Source organism: Pollachius pollachius (assembly GCF_949987615.1).
Source record: "Pollachius pollachius genome assembly, chromosome: 2".
NCBI lineage: Eukaryota > Metazoa > Chordata > Actinopteri > Gadiformes > Gadidae > Pollachius > Pollachius pollachius.
The window spans coordinates 18297929-18317945 of record NC_136935.1 but is presented as its reverse complement, the minus strand read 5'-3'; the positions used below and the strand labels follow the sequence as shown (position 1 = coordinate 18317945).

The 20017-nt window shown below is 42.7% G+C and overlaps 1 protein-coding gene across 2 annotated transcripts in view; it reads right to left on the bottom strand.

Moving 5' to 3' along the window:
* The window catches only part of ehbp1 (EH domain binding protein 1), a 131376-nt gene extending 113363 nt beyond the window's left edge, over positions 1 to 18013 (bottom strand). For both annotated transcript variants that reach the window (XM_079758726.1, XM_079758727.1), the window contains exons 1-4: positions 17633 to 18013; positions 16670 to 17099; positions 8274 to 8331; positions 7486 to 7581 (exon numbers count right to left, since the gene is read on the bottom strand). In XM_079758726.1, coding sequence (XP_079614852.1) covers positions 7486 to 7581; positions 8274 to 8331; positions 16670 to 16773 — 258 coding nt within the window. In that variant the 5' untranslated portion in view covers positions 16774 to 17099; positions 17633 to 18013. The remainder of the gene's footprint in view (positions 1 to 7485; positions 7582 to 8273; positions 8332 to 16669; positions 17100 to 17632) is intronic.
* Positions 18014 to 20017: the final 2004 nt, after the last annotated feature.

The window sequence follows — 20017 nt, the reverse complement described above, 5'->3', positions numbered from 1 at the left end:
ATTGAGGTTGTGTGCCCCTCTTTACAATAAATGGTTTTCGCCCTTTTCGCCCGTTCAGCCATCCTCGTGAGCATAGTTAACTGCCAGACTTCACTTGTTTTACTTGTAATACCTGCTGTTTGCTTACAATTCCATTCAAAAGCATTGGTGGACACGCTGCAGTGATGGATTGATTTGAATTAAATAAAGTGACGCGACTCAAGGGACACAACATTACGTTACAGGACCTACGGGACAAAAATAATAATAAATGAATGATGGGACTTGATAGTGGTACCGATAAACCCAAACGTTAATGATTTTCGGGTTTGGAAAAAAGTGGAACTGGGTCCTTGATAGAACCGGGTTTCGATTCTAATCCCTAACCATGAGTTGACCTCAGACGAGGTCAACAGAATTATAACATCTAACCATGCCACCACCTGCCCCCTTGACACTATCCCTTCCTCCCTCCTCCAGGCTGTGTCAAACGACATCCTGCCATTTCTCACCGCACTTATTAACTCCTCCCTCACTTCTGGCAAGACTCCCAACGTCTTTCAAGACTGCCAGAATAAAGCCTCTCCTCAAAAAACCAACCCTTGATACCACTGACATCCAGAATTACAGACCGGTATCTCTTCTTTCATTCCTCTCTAAAACATTGGAAAGTGCCGTCGCTAACCAACTGTCCTCCTATCTCTCATCTAACAACCTGCTTGACCCTCACCAGTCAGGCTTCAAAAAAGTACACTCCACTGAGACGGCTCTCCTCGCGGTGACTCCGAGTCCCTCCGTGCGGCCAGAGCCTCGTCCCTCTCATCGGTTCTCATTCTCCGACCTGTCTGCAGCATTTGACACTGTGAACCACCAGATCCTCCTCCCCACTCTCGCCGAACTTGGCATAGCTGAATCTGCCCTTTCCTGGTTCACATCCTACCTGATGAATCGCACTTATCAGGTAACATGGAATGGCTCCTTGTCCAAACGTTGCACGCTTGATACAGGTGTCCCTCAAGGCTCTGTACTGGGGCCTCTTCTGTTCTCCCTCTACACCAGATCTCTGGGCTCTGTAATTACATCCCACGGCTTTTCCTATCACTGCTATGCTAACGACACTCAGCTATTTCTCTCTTTTCCCTCATCTGACAAAGCCCTGATTGCAACACGCATATCCGAATGTCTGGCAAAAGTCAGCACCTGGACAACTGCCCATCACCTGAGGTTTAACCTCAACAAGACTGAGCTCCTCCTAATACCAGGGAAAGATTGCCCACACATGGAATTACTGGTCACTGTTGAGAACATCACTGTATCTCCTTCTCCAACTGCCAAAAACCTTGGTGTAGTGTTGGACAATCAGTTATGCTGCACCGCAAACATCACTGCGGTGGCCCGATCCTGCAGATTTGCACTTTACAACATCCGCAGGATCCGGCCCTTCCTCACAAGGGAAGCAGCTCAGCTTCTAGTCCAATCACTGGTCATCTCCCGCCTCGACTACTGCAACTCGCTCCTGGCTGGACTCCCTGCCTCTGCGATTAAACCCTTGCAGCGCATCCAGAATGCGGCAGCGCGCCTCGTGTTCAACCTACCAAAGTTCTCACATGTAACCCCCCTCTTCCGAGACCTCCACTGGCTCCCTGTAATAGCGCGCATCAGATTCAAGATGATGGTACTGGCATACAAGGCAGTCGATGGAACTGCCCCTGCCTACCTCCAAGCATTAGTAAAGCCACACACCCTAGCTCGATCCCTCCGCTCAACTACCTCAGCTGGACGTCTGGTACCGCCATCGCTAAGAGCAAGCAAAGGTCGATCAGCGAAGTCACAACTTTTCTCTGTTTTGGGACCTCAGTGGTGGAACGAGCTCCCTACCGATGTCAGGATCGCAGAGTCGCTCACCAGCAAAAGACTCAAAACTCACCTGTTCAGAGTTCACCTCGACTCTGCATAGAAACCAATGCACAGCCACCATTGAATGTTGTACGTCCTGGCACTTGCACATTGCACTTATTCAAGGTACTTAATTGTGTAGCATCTACAGTAGCTGCTAACGTTGCTTTACACAGGGAATGGGTTAGCCTAGCGATTGTAATACTTGCACTTGGTTCTATGAACATCTTTACTGTACCGACAGCGATATATTGTTTCACTTCTTATGAACGCTTTGGATAAAAGCGTCTGCTAAATGCCCTAAATATAAATGTAAATGACTGTGAGTTCGATTACAGGAGAACACAGAGAGATGATGTGATTGCGAAGGAAATTTATTTTTTCACCCGGGCAGCGTCAGGTGCACCAGTGCGACCCATAAAAAATATTAGTCGCACCCTTAAATATTTTGGCCGCACTCTGAAGCCCTGCAGGGCCAAAGCTCTTTTCCCCCAATTCTTCTCAACCATGTCCGAGATATCCCCAACTACGAGTCTTTACTTGTTGTGGAAGAGCCAGACACGTCAGACGCAGTCTTTATGATTCATAATATCATCCGAGGCGCACATAGCTTTTGGCCGTGATATTAGATATAATATTATATAAATACCCATATATAATATTATCATTATATCATATTATATTATATAGATATAGAGCTCCTAACAATCCCTTCTCCATGCTGTGGTTCAGTCTGACAGCTTATTGGTCAATGGGCAGCAGCTCATTTGCATTAAAGCTACAGACACTAGAAACAGCGCATTCTGAAGGGACTTAAACAGAAGGGGAATAGGGGTACGTGAGATTTCTTTTCCTAAAAGCTATTTCCAGCAAACAGCTTCATAAACATGTTTTCTGAAACTCAAATACTATGTTTACTTGTTGGGAAAACACCATAATATGTCTCCTTTAATAATACCCTCCACCTTGATCCTCCTCAAATCTCTTGCGATATTGATATCCCCCCCCACCCCCTGCGGACTGTTTTAGTTGTTTTATTTTTCTTATGTTTTGTGTGTATGCTATGTGCGACTGTAGGCTACTGCTGCCTGTCTTGGCCAGGACACTGGAAAAGATGTTTAATCTCAATGATGATTATTATTTTCAACTAACCAATAGTAGTTGCCTTGCATTTTAAAATGTCTATGCAATTTTCAGCCCTGAATTAACAGTAAAAGCTATTTAATAATTGATTTGCATGCATAGTTTGCTACACTTTCCATTGAACAATTACCCGTTACCTTAAATTGACTAATTTTATAATGTAATCAAATGCTCATACACTAACTGCTTTCAGACACACGTGTAAGTCCTGATATTCTTCTGATGGGCCGCATGTGTGAACATAGCCTGACATTTGTACCCTGAAGATCTCCTGAATAATACTAGCCCTGAGGTAGTATTTTCTCCGCAGGAAATGTAAATTACCTTATATGTGAATGAGGAGTAGAAAGTCGGTATTTCTCACACCACTTCAGTGGGCGTGTTGATGACGCTTCTGCATGTCATTGAGTGGCCCCCTAAATGATAATCAGCCTGTTGCCTTTTGTTCGCTGAATGGTTAAAAAATATTTAAATGTTGGCACTGCTTTTTTTTTTTCGAGTCTTTTGTGGTGAACGAATGTTATACGTTGTAAAATTATAGGCAAAATTTTATTATATTATGCACTCAGAAATTTGTTACATTATCGACTGGGGTTTCCACATGATTGCTATGGGTTTAATCACAACTAGAGGTTGAAAACTCTAGTATACAGTGGGGCAAAAAAGTACTTAGTCAGCCACCAATTGTGCAAGTTCTCCCACTTAAAAAGACGAGAGAGGCCTGTAATTTTCATCATAGGTAAACCTCAGATATGAGAGACAAAATGAAAAAAAAAATCCAGAAAATCACATTGTCTGATTTTTTAAGAATTTATTTGCAAATTATGGTGGAAAATAAGTATTTGGTCACCTACAAACCAGCAAGATTTCTGGCTGTCACAGACCTGTAACTTCTTCTTTAAGAGGCTCCTCTGTCCTCCACTTGTTACCTGTATTAATGGCACCTGTTTGAACTCCTTATCAGTATAAAATACACCTGTCCACAACCTCAAACAGTCACACTCCAAACTCCACTATGACCAAGACCAAAGAGCTGTCAAAGGACACCAGAAACACAATTGTAGACCTGCACCAGGCTGGGAAGTCTGAATCTGCAATAGGTAAGCAGCTTGGTGTGAAGAAATCAACTGTGGGAGCAATTATAAGGAAATGGAATACATACAAGACTACTGATAATCTCCCTCGATCTGGGGCTCCACCAGGGTCCAAAACTAACTTTTTCACTTACCAGCCAGGCTGGCTGGTAAGTGAAATTTTTTACCAGCCAGGCAGATATTTTACCAGCCAACCAAATAAAAATTGCTTTTAAGTGTTGTGAATTACTATCAGTATTATTTAACATGTCATTTGGGTCTAATATGCGATTCTCAATCAATATTTTAATAGTATATGCACTAATACTAGTAGCAATGTATGTTAAAATATGAATCACTGTTTCTGATTTTAGCTCAACCAGACTGCAACAGCCCTATATAAACATGAATATCTGACCAGTGGTGGACAAAGTATTCAAAGACATGACTTAAGTGAAAGTTCTTTTTTTTTAATTCATGTAAAACCATAACCGTAACCCTAATATTCATTCTTCCGGATTCCACCTACGAAAAACACCGGTCACATACAAAGCGGGGAACATAGGGATGACCCCGTTAGATCGGTCTAGCACACAGTCTATACATTATTTTATCACAGGGAGTAAGTTGTAACGTTACGATGGATGGTTTCCATTTGATAACGAGCGAACGAAGCCATAATATTGATAACTCAGAACGACAACTCACTTCACTCAGTTCAGACAACTATACGCTCAATATACAACAGTTAGGAACCAATCAGATCGCTTGATTTATGCCACCCGTTATATATATATATATATATATATATATATATATATATATATATATATATATATATATATATATATATATATATATATATATATATATATATATATATATATATTTACGTAATTTACCGTTAAAATATTATTAATATATTCGGGCGCAAACAATCCCAGAATGCACTCGCCCGTGATGTGGGCGGGGCGTGATGTCACGCCCCGCCTTCCCGCAGGCCGCAGCGAGACGTACTTGGAGAACTCTGCTGGAAAGACACGTTACTCTGTCAGGAAACTAGCAGTTCTACTGGGCGCGCCAAACAACACCAATGGGTACGCTGAATGGTGGCATCACGCGCTTACGTGCCAAAAGATCGTCTCTGCTGAAAAGACACATTACTCTGTCAGGAAACTAGCAGATACCAGCGTCGTTCTCCTCCAGTAACGAAAAATTAAATTTTCGCCGGTAAAAAAATAATAACTCGCCAGAGTGGCGAGTGGTCTTAAAAATTTACCAGCCAGAGACAAAATCTACTCGTAATTGGCGAGTGGCGAGTGTTAGTTTTGGACCCTGGGCTCCACGCAAGATCTCACCCTGTGGGGTCAAAATGATCACAAGAACGGTGAACAAAAATCCCAGAACCACACGGGGGGACCTAGTGAATGACCTCCAGAGAGCTGGGACCAAAGTATCAAAGGCTACCATCACTAACACACTACGCCGCCAGGGACTCAAATCCTGCAGTGCCAGACGTGTCCCCCTGCTAAAGCCAGTGCATGTCCGGGCCCGTTTGAAGTTTGCTAGAGAGCATTTGGATGATCCAGAACAGGATTGGGAGAATGTCATATGGTCAGATGAAACCAAAATATAACTTTTTGGTAAAAACTCAACTCGTCGTGTTTGGAGGAGAAAGAATGCTGAGTTGCATCCAAAGAACACCATACCTACAGTGAAGCATGGGGGTGGAAACATCATGCTTTGGGGCTGTTTATCTGCCATGGGACCAGGACGTCTGATCCGTGTGACGGAAAGAATGAATGGGGCCATGTATCGTGAGATTTTGAGTGAAAACCTCCTTCCATCAGCAAGGGCACTGAAGATGAAACGTGGTTGGGTCTTTCAGCATGACCATGACCCCAAACACACCGCCCGTGCAACGAAGGAGTGGCTTCGTAAGAAGCATTTCAAGGTCCTGGAGTGGCCTAGCCAGTTTCCAGATCTCAACCCCATAGAAAATCTTTGGAGGCAGTTGAAAGTCCGTGTGGCCCAAAAACATCACTGCTCTAGAGGAGATCTGCATGGAGGAATGGGCCAAAATACCAGCAGCAGTGTGTGAAAACCTTGTAAAGACTTACAGAAAACGTTTGACCTCTGTCATTGCCAACAAAGGGCATGTAACAAAGTATTGAGATGACCTTTTGTTATTGACCAAATACTTATTTTCCACCATAATTTGCAAATAAATTCTTTAAAAATCAGACAATGTGATTTTCTAGATTTTTTTTTTCATTTTGTCTCTCATAGCTGAGGTATACCTATGATGAAAATTACAGGCCTCTGTCATCTTTTTAAGTGGGAGAACTTGCACAATTGGAGGCTGACTAAATACGTTTTTGCCCCACTGTATATAAAGACCTGCGGATTACAAAAGTAGTGGAATCTTCCAAGCGTCTTGATTGAAACGTATATTTGTAGCATCTGAAGGGAACAGACGTGTAGTGATCAGAGCCTAGGGCAACATCTTCGATTCAGGACAGCAGAGCAGATACGACTGGTTAAAGTCAATTTTACATTCCCATAAAACTTCAGTCCCTAAATGTCATAGGCTATCATGAATTTTTAAGTATGAAATAAACTTTAAGACTTGTAATGCATTACATTGTTACGTGACGTTGCGGTACATTTATTACAACTGTAATGGAAATGTACAACGTAAACCGAGGGTCAATTCAGGACATGTCTTTAATATGTAGTTAGCATCTGATCTGTTCACGGTGGGGTTGAGCCTATCCCTCTATCCAATCACAATGTGAACCAGACCACCTCGGGAGGATACCTGAGCTATCTGAAGTGAAAAACATCTGATTTTACTATTAAGCCTACCTACAACTTTGAGGGTTTGGCCACAGGATCCACGTCCATGTAACAGGTGGAGAACCCCTCTAGTCCAGCATTTTTATATTGAAGCACGTATTAGAGGCATTAAAGAACAACAATAAAAAAAGCTCTCCGCACTATTCCTGCTAGGGGTGCAAACTTTTCAAGGTTTACAAAACATCATCGAAAATCCTTTGGGTAATTTTTCCAAATCGTACAATATACAAAGTCTTGTCTTTGCATATTGTTGTTAAGACTAAAACTGGTTGGTACACGTAACGTTTAATCGAGTTCCCCCACGTTCGACAAATTTCACAATAATGACCACCAGCCAGGAGGTCCCAATATCGAAGCAGAGATTTAAAGCAGCATAACGTTTACTGTTGTGGTGTGTTAAAATAATCACACATTTCATAAGCAGTTATGTACTTTGAACGTTTTTGTTATTTAATGGATATTAGATATTCAATAGATAGATCTTCATGCTCCATGATTTGGAGTGAGAGTTAATTTAAAAATCAAAGACACCTACCTTAAACAGAGTAACAGTGATTTCAATGTTTTCTGGTACAGGCCACACAACCACTCCTCTGTAGGGGTTCTTGATGCCCGGCTGCCAACTGTGGGACTGAAGAGACACAACGTAAACATAAGGTAGACCGGCATCAGAAGAAAGGAATAACAAACTAATAATGATAATGTCAAGTCAAGACGGATGCTTGGATCCCGGTCTAGCCCGTATCCTGCCCCCAAATAACATGATTGGTCAAAAGACAGTGGAAAGGTAGAAAAGAATGGGACTTTTTCCACACACTTCAGAGCACTTCCCCTCAGATTTAAGATGTAAACTTTGGATTAAAAGTCATTGATTTGAGACACAGGTGTGATGAACAATGATTTACACATTAGAGTTGCAAATGGGACGTTTACAGTAAATGGCAGTAAATGCAGACGTTTTGGAAGAAAAATAATTAGAAGAGTGGAAGAAGCAGGGGATTTTAATAAGCGTATTTCTATAGTCGGTTGATTAGAAACCATTGCAGACCCTTATCTCTACAGTTTATTACTTCTGGCCGAGTCTATGTTCACCAATTAGGGACTTGCAGATCCCCGCCTCCAGCAATGTGATTGGTCTAAACAGATATGAATCGAAGAAAGAAAACCATCCCGTTTTCTCCCAGATTTGAGGTTGTCTACTGTAGACTTGAGAATCAAAAGTATGATTTATCAGACTAAAGATGGTGTAATGGAGGCGAGTCCCACATGCATCCAGCTATATTCAGTGTCAACTGTGATGTGCTTGAAAAGTGAGTCACAAACCTTGGAAGATTTTCTTCGACTCCGCCGTGTCCACACAACCACCAGTTTATCTGGCTGCCTGTCAAGAGAAATCATAAATTCACCACGGTGTTCTTCCTTTGGTTGGATTTCACCGCTGGGTTATTCTATAAAACCAAGATTGTAAGGAATACAACAGGCTAATGAGATCTACAAGAACATTGAATGCAGGATGAAGTTTATTAAATGCATCTCAGTGTCACAGACACACAGTCACATGGACATTCTTAACAGTATGATCTTGTCTCCACAGGAAGCGTGATGGCAGTGTTATTGTGCATTTGAGATGCATCGTACACCACCCGCACGAGTTGCAAAGTGGGAAATCTCCCAGCTTTCTTGCGACATTTCAATGAGGCACACTCCCTTTTGGTCGTAATCTCACCTGTCCCACTCGGGCTCCTGAGAGTCCACCGAGTTCAGCCGTACGACTCGACAAATTAACGATGATGAGTTGTATTTTCTTTGCATTTGTGCCACATTGGTAATTTTAATGTCGATTTTAAATGCTCGTACACACTTGATAACATTGCTGCTTTAATCCGGTGACCAATTAATGAATTGCATGGTCTTACTGTGCGTGCAAAACAATGTAAAGTTGTGTTTGTTTTCGAGCTGGTTTGCTAAAGACGCTAATGCAGCTAACAATAACGATGACTAGCCAATGACTGTCCTTCCCTGACTCGTCGTGTAGCAATGCCCTCAAAGACAAATGGAACACCTATAAGTGCAACAAGCCAGGGAATTACGTCACAAGAGCAACCTGTGCGGGTGCTGTACGATGCATCTTGAACGAACCATTAGCCTTCTGCCAAGGTGTTCAGGGAAAATAATAACTAAACAGGAAGATCTACGGTATGAGCACCATATCCAATGTGCTGTGGCTTAGATTGGCATCATTTGCCACACAAAGGATTGCTTGAGATGCAGTTGATGACTTGAACATTACATCCCGTCTACACACATCCTAAAATAACAGAGACATCTGGGGTTTCTGTTTTCAGAACACACTGCTAGTATGCAAAATATTTCAACCAGTCTCCACAACGATATATTTTACGACTGATTTCCACACTATATCCCATGATTTATCGAAAAGAGATGGTTGGCAATGGTGATGCACCGCTTTACCAGTACCCTGACTCGGCCGAAACTGTGCTCATGTTCTCATAAAACTAGTCCTATACAGCCACCCGATACAACTTTTAAGCAACGAGACTTAACGAGAGCCTGAGTCAACCCACTGTTTCAGCGGTGCGTTTTGCGCTGAGAGTTCTAGGAATGAGGGGAGCATGTTATTGCTATGGTTACGGCCCACATCAACTTTGTGATACTCTTTTAGTTACGTTGTTGTGTTTGACTGTTATAGTTCTGAGTGACTCATGAAACGCGCCACACACCGTAGCGATATACTTATACTGTTTGGGAAATGAGAATCCAACCCTCGGACATGTGTATTAAATACAACCCTGCTCAGACGGAGCTTCACCATCCACACAAACGCTGTAGCGATCTACATAAGGTAAGCTGAACTTTCTCTAGGACGCCGCACTCAACGGCTGCCCAGACAGAGCTCCACATGTACACACAAACCACCATGTCGGTGCCCCTTGAGGCGCCAAGAAGTCAGACTACGTCAGGCACTCGGACGTCACGATAAGAACGCCAACTGCCTCCGCAGAAGAGCAGGGGGTCCGTGAGAGGGTCCGTTTATCCAGTGTCTTTACCAAAGCCGTAAACCCGACCATGGTCATCACCGTTTTAAATCATATCTTTCCCTATGAACTCCACTATCGCCAGAGTCATTTTGCGGTTTTGGATCTCGTTCCTATGGAGCTATACTCTGGATCACTTCGGTCAGTGATTGCTGCCGGGTGGTATTCAGGCTAAGTGACACCCTGGTGGACCGGATTTTGTCAGTTTTTTCAACAACTTGTTTCCTTTTTCTACTGCTCTCACATGTCATGTGAGCGGAGGGTAGCGTTGCGTAGATGTTAACCCCACATGGCCCGGTGTTTCTGATTCTGACCCTCTGAATGGTTCGATTGTGTTAACAAAATAAAAAAACACTTAATTTCTTTTTGCACAGCTTTTGCGATTTCAAAATCGTGTTCTATTAGATTGCGATGTCAGTTTGAATTCGATTAATTATGCAGCCCTAAATAGAATGCAGAAACAAAGACTGAAGGAGAGAGTAAACAGAGACAGATAGGGTGGATTGAGTAATGCTCTTACAGCGGCCATCAGACAGATGTTAAGTAAACATTATTCATGTCCCTGTCAATGTCCGCTCTGCCAACCATCCAAACATAACTTTACAGACTCTACAAACACGACTTCCATCTTACATGCACTATCAGATGCATCCTTCTGACTGAGTAGTCAACATACATTCCGGGAAACATTATCCAGGTTGCCAAAGCTTCACCCCCCCCCCCCCACACACACACACACACACACACACACACACACACACACACACACACACACACACACACACACACACACACACACACACACACACACACACACACACACACACACACACACACACACGTGTTTCACAATCAAGATCAGTCTGTCCTAGGCAGGGCTTCCAGATTTGGCCGCAGCCTTAAGTTGTTCCAAAAACTCCAATCAGTGTGCCCCTCATGCTCTCTTTCTCTTGCCGAATCTGGTTAGAACTAAATTGCCGAACTCCTGCCGAATCTGGTTAGAAATCGCCACTTGGGTGGCAATTTCTGGTAATCTTTTAACAAATTTATTTACTTTATTGCCGATAAAACTGTTACATAAAAGCTTAGTTTGCTTCCTTGGGCACCGCCATTATTTTTTTACTTGGGCAGACTGGGTTGCTCCTTATTCGTCATGAACTGAAGCTCTTTCCCACCTGAGCGCTGATTGGTCTTAGAATTTTTTTATTTCAAAACTTTGACCGGGATGGAGGCCAGAATGATAGAGAATTTGCTGGAGATCAAGACTGTCTTATGACGCTAGCTTATCCGAGCAAGGTAAACAAAACACCCGGTGAGAGACTTGAATCATAAGGCTGCACTTCTTGGTAACTGGTGAGTAACCAAATATCAATGCGGTGAGTCTCACATTAAAATCGTGCTAACTATTTACATCAGTTACGAAGCGAATATGCTGCATTTTTCAATAAGAATCGTGGTAATGAAATTGACTGGTTCAACCCTGAACCTCATACATCCAGGAAGAGTACTGGGCACCGTTTCCCGATAACGATGGATCCACACTTGTACGATCATTCTCACGAAGGATCTTGCGAACCTTCGTAAATTTCTTTGGAGCGTTTCCCGAAACTCCTCTTAACATGAACGCGCGTGCACTGCCCTAACGACGTTCGTCGGCTTGTAACTGTCCACTGACACAGTGCTGAAATGGGCTCTGTAAGAGGGGGAGGCGCAGGAATGTCGCAGGAAAACGGGGTTAAAAAGGGTTAAAATATCTCCTGATCAAGGCCAACTGCAGAGTAGCCTAAGAAAAGAATATTCTGCAATAATATGAATGCTAAAGATATTACAACACAATTGATTAGGCCTAGGCCAACATATGCTATATTAGTCCTAATCCTGAACGCACGGTGCGTACATTTTTTAACTGCATTTTCCCCCCTGAAATAATTCCATATTACAAAAATCTAAAAGAGCTTGTGTGACAACTACATTTATCTTAATGTGCTGGTTTCTGAAACATGCTTTGCGCAGCAAAGAGAGCTGACTTCATCTGATTCCGCATAAGGTTTCATTGATTAGCGCGCACTCTCTAGTCTAGAATCTTTGGTGTAAACATTAAAAATGCAACGTTCCATTCATTCATTATCATTCAAACGCAGAGGCTGGGCATTGTCAGGCGGCTATTGCTAACCCGAGGAGAGCTTGGTCTAGATCCTGCCCATATTGTTGGGCAGGATGATGTATAGGCCTTTTTACACTGCCAAGCCGGTTCGGTCACAGCTTGGCGGCAGGCCCGCGATTTCACCGTCTTATCTCAAGTTTCCTGTGTAAAACCGAGGGGGTAAAATCCCCCGTTCGTCACGGCACGGGCTTTCTTGGTTCACTGGAGAAGGCGGGGCTGCGCACGGAGTCTAGACATCTTTAATTTGAATAATTTGCATGCTCTCGAATGTTTACATTTTTTTATGAATGAAGACACCTGCATGCAATAATGAGTTCACGCCTGAGTATAGACTACAAACGCGATTAACTATGGTCAGGGATGTTTGTTTCTGTCTAGACACGGTCCAATAAATAGTGAACTTCATCAAAGCCTCACCGAAGCGCCTACAGTGCTTAATGCAAACAATGGCAACAAAAAACGCCTGCAGAAAATTTCAGACACCCGCTGGTCTCAGCATGATTCATCTAGTAAGCCTATGTCTTCTGTCATTGATCAATATGAGGACATATTAACCACGATGGTTGAATTAAAATCAGAGGGAGACAGCAAGTGCAGCTCGAAAGCGACCTCCCACACAACAGCAATGGAATCATTTGGATTTTATTATATCCCTTGTGGCGTGGCGTTTGATCTGTACATTTCGGCTGCGCATGTATTTTTGGTATTTTAAATTGCTGCAATAAATTATGTTGTTGTTGACTTCTAACATGTCTCTGTCTTTGCTGTTTAAATCTAACAGTAGTCTATGAGTAATATATCGCCGGTAACCACTGTTTTTGGTTGTATTGCGAAATTGCGCCAGCTGGCCATTCCTTGGATTTGGATGTGTTTAAATAAAACACATCCAATACCAAGGAATGTCCAGCTGGCGACTCCACTGTGGCTATAGTAACGATGCTCTTAGTACCCCTGGAGCCCTCGTTAGCTACGAGTATTTTCACGACCTTCGTTACCAACGATGCTTTCGGGAAACGGTGTGAAAACTGTACGATGCTCGTACGACGAACTTCACGAACCACTTAGGCTAACAATGCTTTCGGGAAACGGGACCCTGCTCCTTTCATGAATATATCCTTTGTATTTAGATAGTTAAATTATGGAGTTTGCAAATATCAGTTAGCGGAGTGGGTGAGCATTCTTTAATGCATCCGTGTTGTGGAGACGTTAGCTTATAAGTTGGTTTCCCTGTTCAATAACTAAATGTAGGCGGTCACTCTTTCGGAGGACAACGGTATCCAGAATTGAACTTCAGACTGTCATGTTATCGAAAGCCACCTGTATTCATGTCTCACAGTGCAATCAAACATCGTCTTGTAGCGCTGACTACTATGGAGATGAATGATCAATACACATCAGCGATAATTATATGAATTAAGTTTACGACTATGGACAATAAGAGGACTGTATAGTCCTCCAAACGTCCCTAGCCCTAGGGAAAGATACTGCGGTAATAACGCAGATAGTTATGATACCCCTTTTTCAAATAAGTAATCCCTGTAATGTCTAAGGTTCCAGGAAACATGATTGTCAGGACATGATGTAAAGGTTATAACATAGGCCTACTTATACACCTGAACATTAGCGAAAGCTGCCAATGCATTTCTCTCTTCCCTGTCCCTTTCACAGGACAAACCCCGTCGGTCACCATATTAATGGGCCGGTGGACCATCTAAATATCCACAACATTTCTGCCGGCCCACTCATAACCAGCCAGCTCTGGGTATCTTTAATTAAGTGCACGCAGGAGATTGTGCTGTGTGCGTGTACTGGGACTGGGCTCGCTGGCAAATCAACTAAGTAATTTAATGCGCCTTAACAATCTAGACAACCCAGAAGTAGTGTGCGGACGTGAGAGCCAACGAAAGCCAAGAAAATGAGACAAGGTGTAGGCCAAGAAGATGTCAAAAAGTAAAGGAGGGGCCAAAGGAAGGAGAGAAAAAGGAAGCAGGCATAGGTAGGTGGTATATAAACATGGAAATACACAACCATTTCCATACGATATCACATATCCTATGCTAGTGAAAGTCAATAGAGCACCTTATTTCTGAAGCCTAAGTTTCCATGCACACGGTGCAGTCCTAAAAAAAGTTTAGGGGCCTTTATCCAGTGCTTGATTCTGCAACAAAATATGCGCCTGATTGAATACAGAGCTACATTTTATCTAAATACAAATAAAGCTAATATAACATAACATCCATTTGCTCAGACGACAGTTGGCAGACAATTGCAAGATCTCAAGTCCAAGGTCAAATTACTTGCTCCTTAAGCAAACACCAATTACCTTATACACAATGCATCATTGGGCAGGATGTGGGCAAAGGATTTTGCGAGTTTTGGGGTTAAATGGGGAGTTTGGAGTTTAACGTTGAGCTTTTTCTCTTTGATAAGCTTGCATGCCCTCACTGTTAGCAATGGCACTCGCATAGTGGACCTTATGGATTTTCGGGTTTTGAGAAATTTGGAAGAACTGGGTTTGGAGAACCGGGTCCCGATCCCCTTCCCTACACATTATAGCTATCTTTTTGTGGTAGCTAGCAGCCGACTGGCGAAATGTGAGTATAGCTTTGTTGTCGAGCAGCTGATGTCCAGTATGGTGAACGGAAGGAGCGCTCAAGACGGGCAGTTGCCGGCCTTCCTTCGCCGACCGCCTTGTGCCCTAATAGTTACTAGGGGTGGGAATCTCTTGGCACCTCACGATTCGATTCCGATTATGAGGTCAACGATTCGATTGTAAAGCGACTATCGATGCATACATTTTTTTTATGTACATTTCCATGCGTGATTTTCAAAAATATATGTATACATCTGAGTTTGCTACTCAGAGTTCTCTAATCACTTCCGACTTTTGTGATGATCATTAAAGACATCAACAGATGAATTAACTTTTTTATTAGAGAGAAAGCTTTTGTCACAAATTTGACTTTCTACGAACAATGCAATAATCAATGCAGCTTGCATTACAACACAATATGGAAGTATGTAAAAAATAGGTTTCAGTTTTATTTTATTTTTAATCTTTCTTTTCTATGTCATTAAAGAAAAGTTATTGTGTCTGGCTGTGAGTTTGCATGCATGGTATGCATAGGCTGAATCACAATCGTGTCAAGACAAATCAGATTGGCCAATACACACTGAAGATAAATTAAATTACTAAAATCATCCCTCTGGCGAACAGAATGCTGCAGCAGGCGAACAAATTAAAAAAGATATATTATTTTTTTAATTCCGATTATTAATTAATCTGCATCGAGACGGAATCGTTCTAGAGAGAATCGCGATGCATCGAAGAATCGATTATTATATATGGGCGCACGCCATCATTGCCACATATATCATTATATTTACTCGCCAGTGTGGTGGATATTCTGCCAAGATTTACTCTCCAAGCGGAATATATACCACACCCACATCTTATAATGGATGTTGAATAAAGAAATGCAAATAAAAAGGCCATAGGACAGATATAAATGTTTTGACCATGTTGTCTAACCCAAAATCTCCAGTTACTGCAATGACATATGGTCTCGCAAAATACCTAACTGAATGGGGAACCAACACATTTTCTGCATGAGGTGTAAACCTACATTATATAACATGTCTGGCTGGCCAGTGTCAGTTTCAATGCGTATTTAATAAGTGACTTTATATTATTAGTATTTTGTCAGTCTTTACCCATAACCCTGGGAAACAAACAAGGGAGAGGAGGTCCGACTGCTAGAAAAGATCATGCTAGGTACAATAAGCTTAGGTCAAACGAGTCATTGGCTCAGGGAAGTGTTGTACATTTTTATCATTCCATTCCCCAATATCTGCCCCAGGTTGAGGCCATGTAGGTCTGTGTTAAACATGCCTCAGGCAACCCTCTGAAAAGGGCACGTCTCGGGGCAAAGTTTTCATTCCACATTCCACTCCCTTGTTTATTTTTTTTTTTTTACAAATGTAAGCTACTCATTTGGATCTACTCCACTGAAGGTGTTGTCTTCAAAAGGATTGTTTGAAGACCACAAGGTGTGGTCTTCAAACATTGCTGCAGCTGAATACATCATGATCATAGTAAAAATGTGGTGGCCTGATGATTAGGCATTCAGAAAGAACGCCCATAAAATACAACAACTTAAAAAGGAGGTGCAACGTTGGATCCGTTTTTGTAAAGAATCTCAGTTTTACTACTCGACATTTCTACATACTTAAAATAAACACATTAACTTAAGAACAAATTCCATAAAGATGATGAAAAAACAGCAGCTATTTCACCATCCCATCGGCCCCTCCCAACAAGCAGACATGCCCGCACACCACGGTGTGTCAGTGTGTGAAATTATGACCCGCCGGAACAAGAGACAGCGACCAGCTCAGCATTCCAGCACAAGAAACCGAGCCAGGCGTTTACGTTTTGACAGCGTTTTTCGTTGAAAAATAAAAAAAGTGATGGTGTGTAATAAGTATTCCCAACTCACCATTTCTTAGTACATTCCACCATGAGCTCCTGATACGATGCCACGAACTGGAATTTGGACGCATGCTTCCCCACACGCTGCAGTCTCTTCCAAACCGAAGCCATGTTTCTTGAGGTCCTCGTTTGTTTACCTATGTCGAACTGGCTTTTTCTTCTTGTTACACTAATTCACTTTAATGATAATGTTATACGTGTGCCATTCTAAATCCTCATGGACACATTTCCCTTAAGCACAATGAATAAAACTACCACAAGCACAGGGGTTGGTTTAACCAGTCTGAACATTCCAGATGTGTTTCAACCGAGTCTGTAGCGTTGGTGGAGTTCTTGACGAACTGAACACATCATTTTAATGCGAAAAACCTTCCGTAGGTCCACGGGGCGAGATGGTTAATCCTCTGCATATAGAATCCACCGTTACGCCGATCTCCCTGAAAAAGTCGGGATCGCAAAACATGGTCAATGAAGATCTATGCCATCTTTCGAACGATACATGTCAACCTAAGTGCAGCCTGTTATTACTACAGATAAACACAGTAACGCTACATATAAGCAAATCGTAAACATTGAGTGTATGGAGAACGAGCCACACTTCAATATATGGTGGTGCCCACACGGCGGGGGTCTGTGCGCCGCAGTGGCCCGTCTGCTAGCTACTAACGTTACTGGACTTTCAGTCCCGGGCTATATTCCATCATGGTGACAAAAAGAGGAAGCACAATTTGCAATACATGCCATGCAGTGTATTGTACATGCCATTGGATGAGACATGTTTAAAGTGCATGGTAAAAGTGAGACCAGAACGTGAATAAGTAATGACGGAACATTCCCAAGATGTTTTTGTTCCAAGGACTAGCCCGAGCCGGAGGATGGGGTAACGCCGTGCTCCGCTAGCCGGGATCAGGCTGCACTCCAGAGGGTCCACATGTCATGGTATAGGCACTGCGCATTTCGTGATACTTACATTACTTTGGTACCAAACACATTGTCCCACAGCTAACCTTTTCAGCTCGCGTTAATAGGAACAAAGTACCAGACTGGTGGAAACAACCCAGCAGACAAGCCTCCCTAGCTCGCTTGCTAGCTAATTATCACCTCCTCTGCAGCAGAGCAGTACCGTTAGCACGTTAGCTAGAAGGGGCTAGCTATCATAACATGGGAAAAGCGGAATTAACCGCTCGCCACTTATATCACATGTATAAACACCGGCCCGGTTAAAGCCAGCCCGAAGATTTAAACACGAATGTGAGGCGACATGGATTCAAGCTCGTCTATAGAAAACTAAAGTTTAAGTATTCCGACTGTAGGCGTAAATTCCAACAGCCAACTAGTGTGATGAACACACCGCTACCTCCATCGTTTACTGCCTCGTAGCCGACTGGAAACCAAAGACCCGCCCCCCTGGGGCAATCCAATTGGTGTGCTGGCTGTTCCATTTGCGGATTGCTTTCTTATTGGCCAGGCCTCTCTCGGTCATTGTAGTCCTATTCGCCAAATCGAACATACATCAAAGACATTTAATCCCATGAAGAAAAAAACGGAATTTTACCGTATAATCTCAATTATGGATAATCGAATCTAGCTGCTGGACTACCGTCCTCATGGACACCTCCCCTAGAAATGTGATTTGTGTTTTCCTAAAGACTCATTTATTTTATGTAACCCATTACCCAATAAGTACTTAATTGAAATCACAAAAAAAGCAAAGTCGTCAAAATATATATTGCCTCAATATAAATGATTAATATGCACACAGGCCTACATTCTGCAGTAGCACACACAGAAATATTATCCTATTTAAAGCTTTTGGGTTTATGTTTCCATTTCTTATAACTTAAATTCCCCTCCTTTCCCCAATGCTTAAAGGAAGGCTGCACTCAAGTGATGGATTCAATGATTATTTTCCTTGATTCAGTTCGCGTCGGTGAGTTCACCAAGAAGAGTCGTTCAGAATCGTTCGTTCGTTCGTTCAGTCGAGTTTCTGGTAGCGTGAATCGAATCATGGAATGCGCGGTTCTCAGCTGAGTCAGTCAGACTCAGCTCCTCCCTCATTCTCAAACGATCGTGGAAGTCGTCATCAACCAACATTACAACTTTAACCAAACGCAGCGGGAGGGGGTGTAGTTGATTATTGGATGTTTAACATATCAGCAAGGTAAAAGACTTGATTTAGCAATGATGGTGGGGGTCCAGGTTGGCGAACGAACCATGAAAGAACGAGACATTCAAATATTTGATTAATCTGGCATGACACAGAAAGTACAAAGACATGCATTCGCCATTTCACTGATATTGAATCGTATTATCGTACGCTCGCTAACTAAGCCTCTTCCCCTTTCACCACACACAGTAAGTGAACGAACAGCGAGTCAGCGACTAGTGGGTCTGGGAGGAATCGAGTCTGAGAACGAACGAGAGTGAAGAATCGGTTTGGTTCGTTCTTGTTAAAGATTTGTTCATTCGAACTGGTCGCGAACGACCCATCACTAATGCACTCCCATGGCTGTAAATGTTTACCGACAAGTACTATCGCATTCTTAATTAGATTTGTAAATTGGTTGTAAGTTTGTTTTGTTTCATACAGTAGCGATATTCAGAGCTGATTCATCAAAAGAGCATGTAGGGCCTTCCAGTGGACGACACTGACAGACCATGTAGAGCCTTCTAGTCGACGACACTAACAAACCATGCAGAGCCTTCTACTCGACAACACTTACAGGGCATATAGAGCCTTCTAGTCTACGACAATAACCGAGCATGTAGAGCCTTCTAGTCAACGACAATAACAAACCACGTAGAGCCTCCTGGTCGACGAAACTAACAAACCATGTAGAGCCTTCGGGTCAACGACAGTAAACCACCATGTAGAGCCTTCTAGTGGACGACAATAGCAGACCATGTAGAGCCTTCTAGTCTACGACACTAACAGAGCATGTAAAGCCTTCTAGTCTACGACAATATGCATTCAGAGTCTAAAGAGGTCGTGCCCCCACCTGCCGTTACGTTGGGATGCTTTGATGTGACAAACCATCCGCGATACGTATAGGGAAGACCTATTACTACCACAATATTACTACTACTACTGCTGATTCTACTCCTAACATTAATATTATTTATCATCATGTGCCCAGCTCTAAGTTGGGCACATTGACAAAGAGACTCATAGAGGGATGTAAAGACTACTTGAAAAGACTTGCAGACAAAGCTCAGCCCTTCAGATGTGAGCTGAGTCATTTCTCTCAACATAGCATGAATGGCCGTTCGCATTACCAGAACTGGAAAGGTGTGCAAGGAATTGATTTGCCACACTCAATGTCAGGATTAGGGTTAGGGCCTTAAAATCGAATAT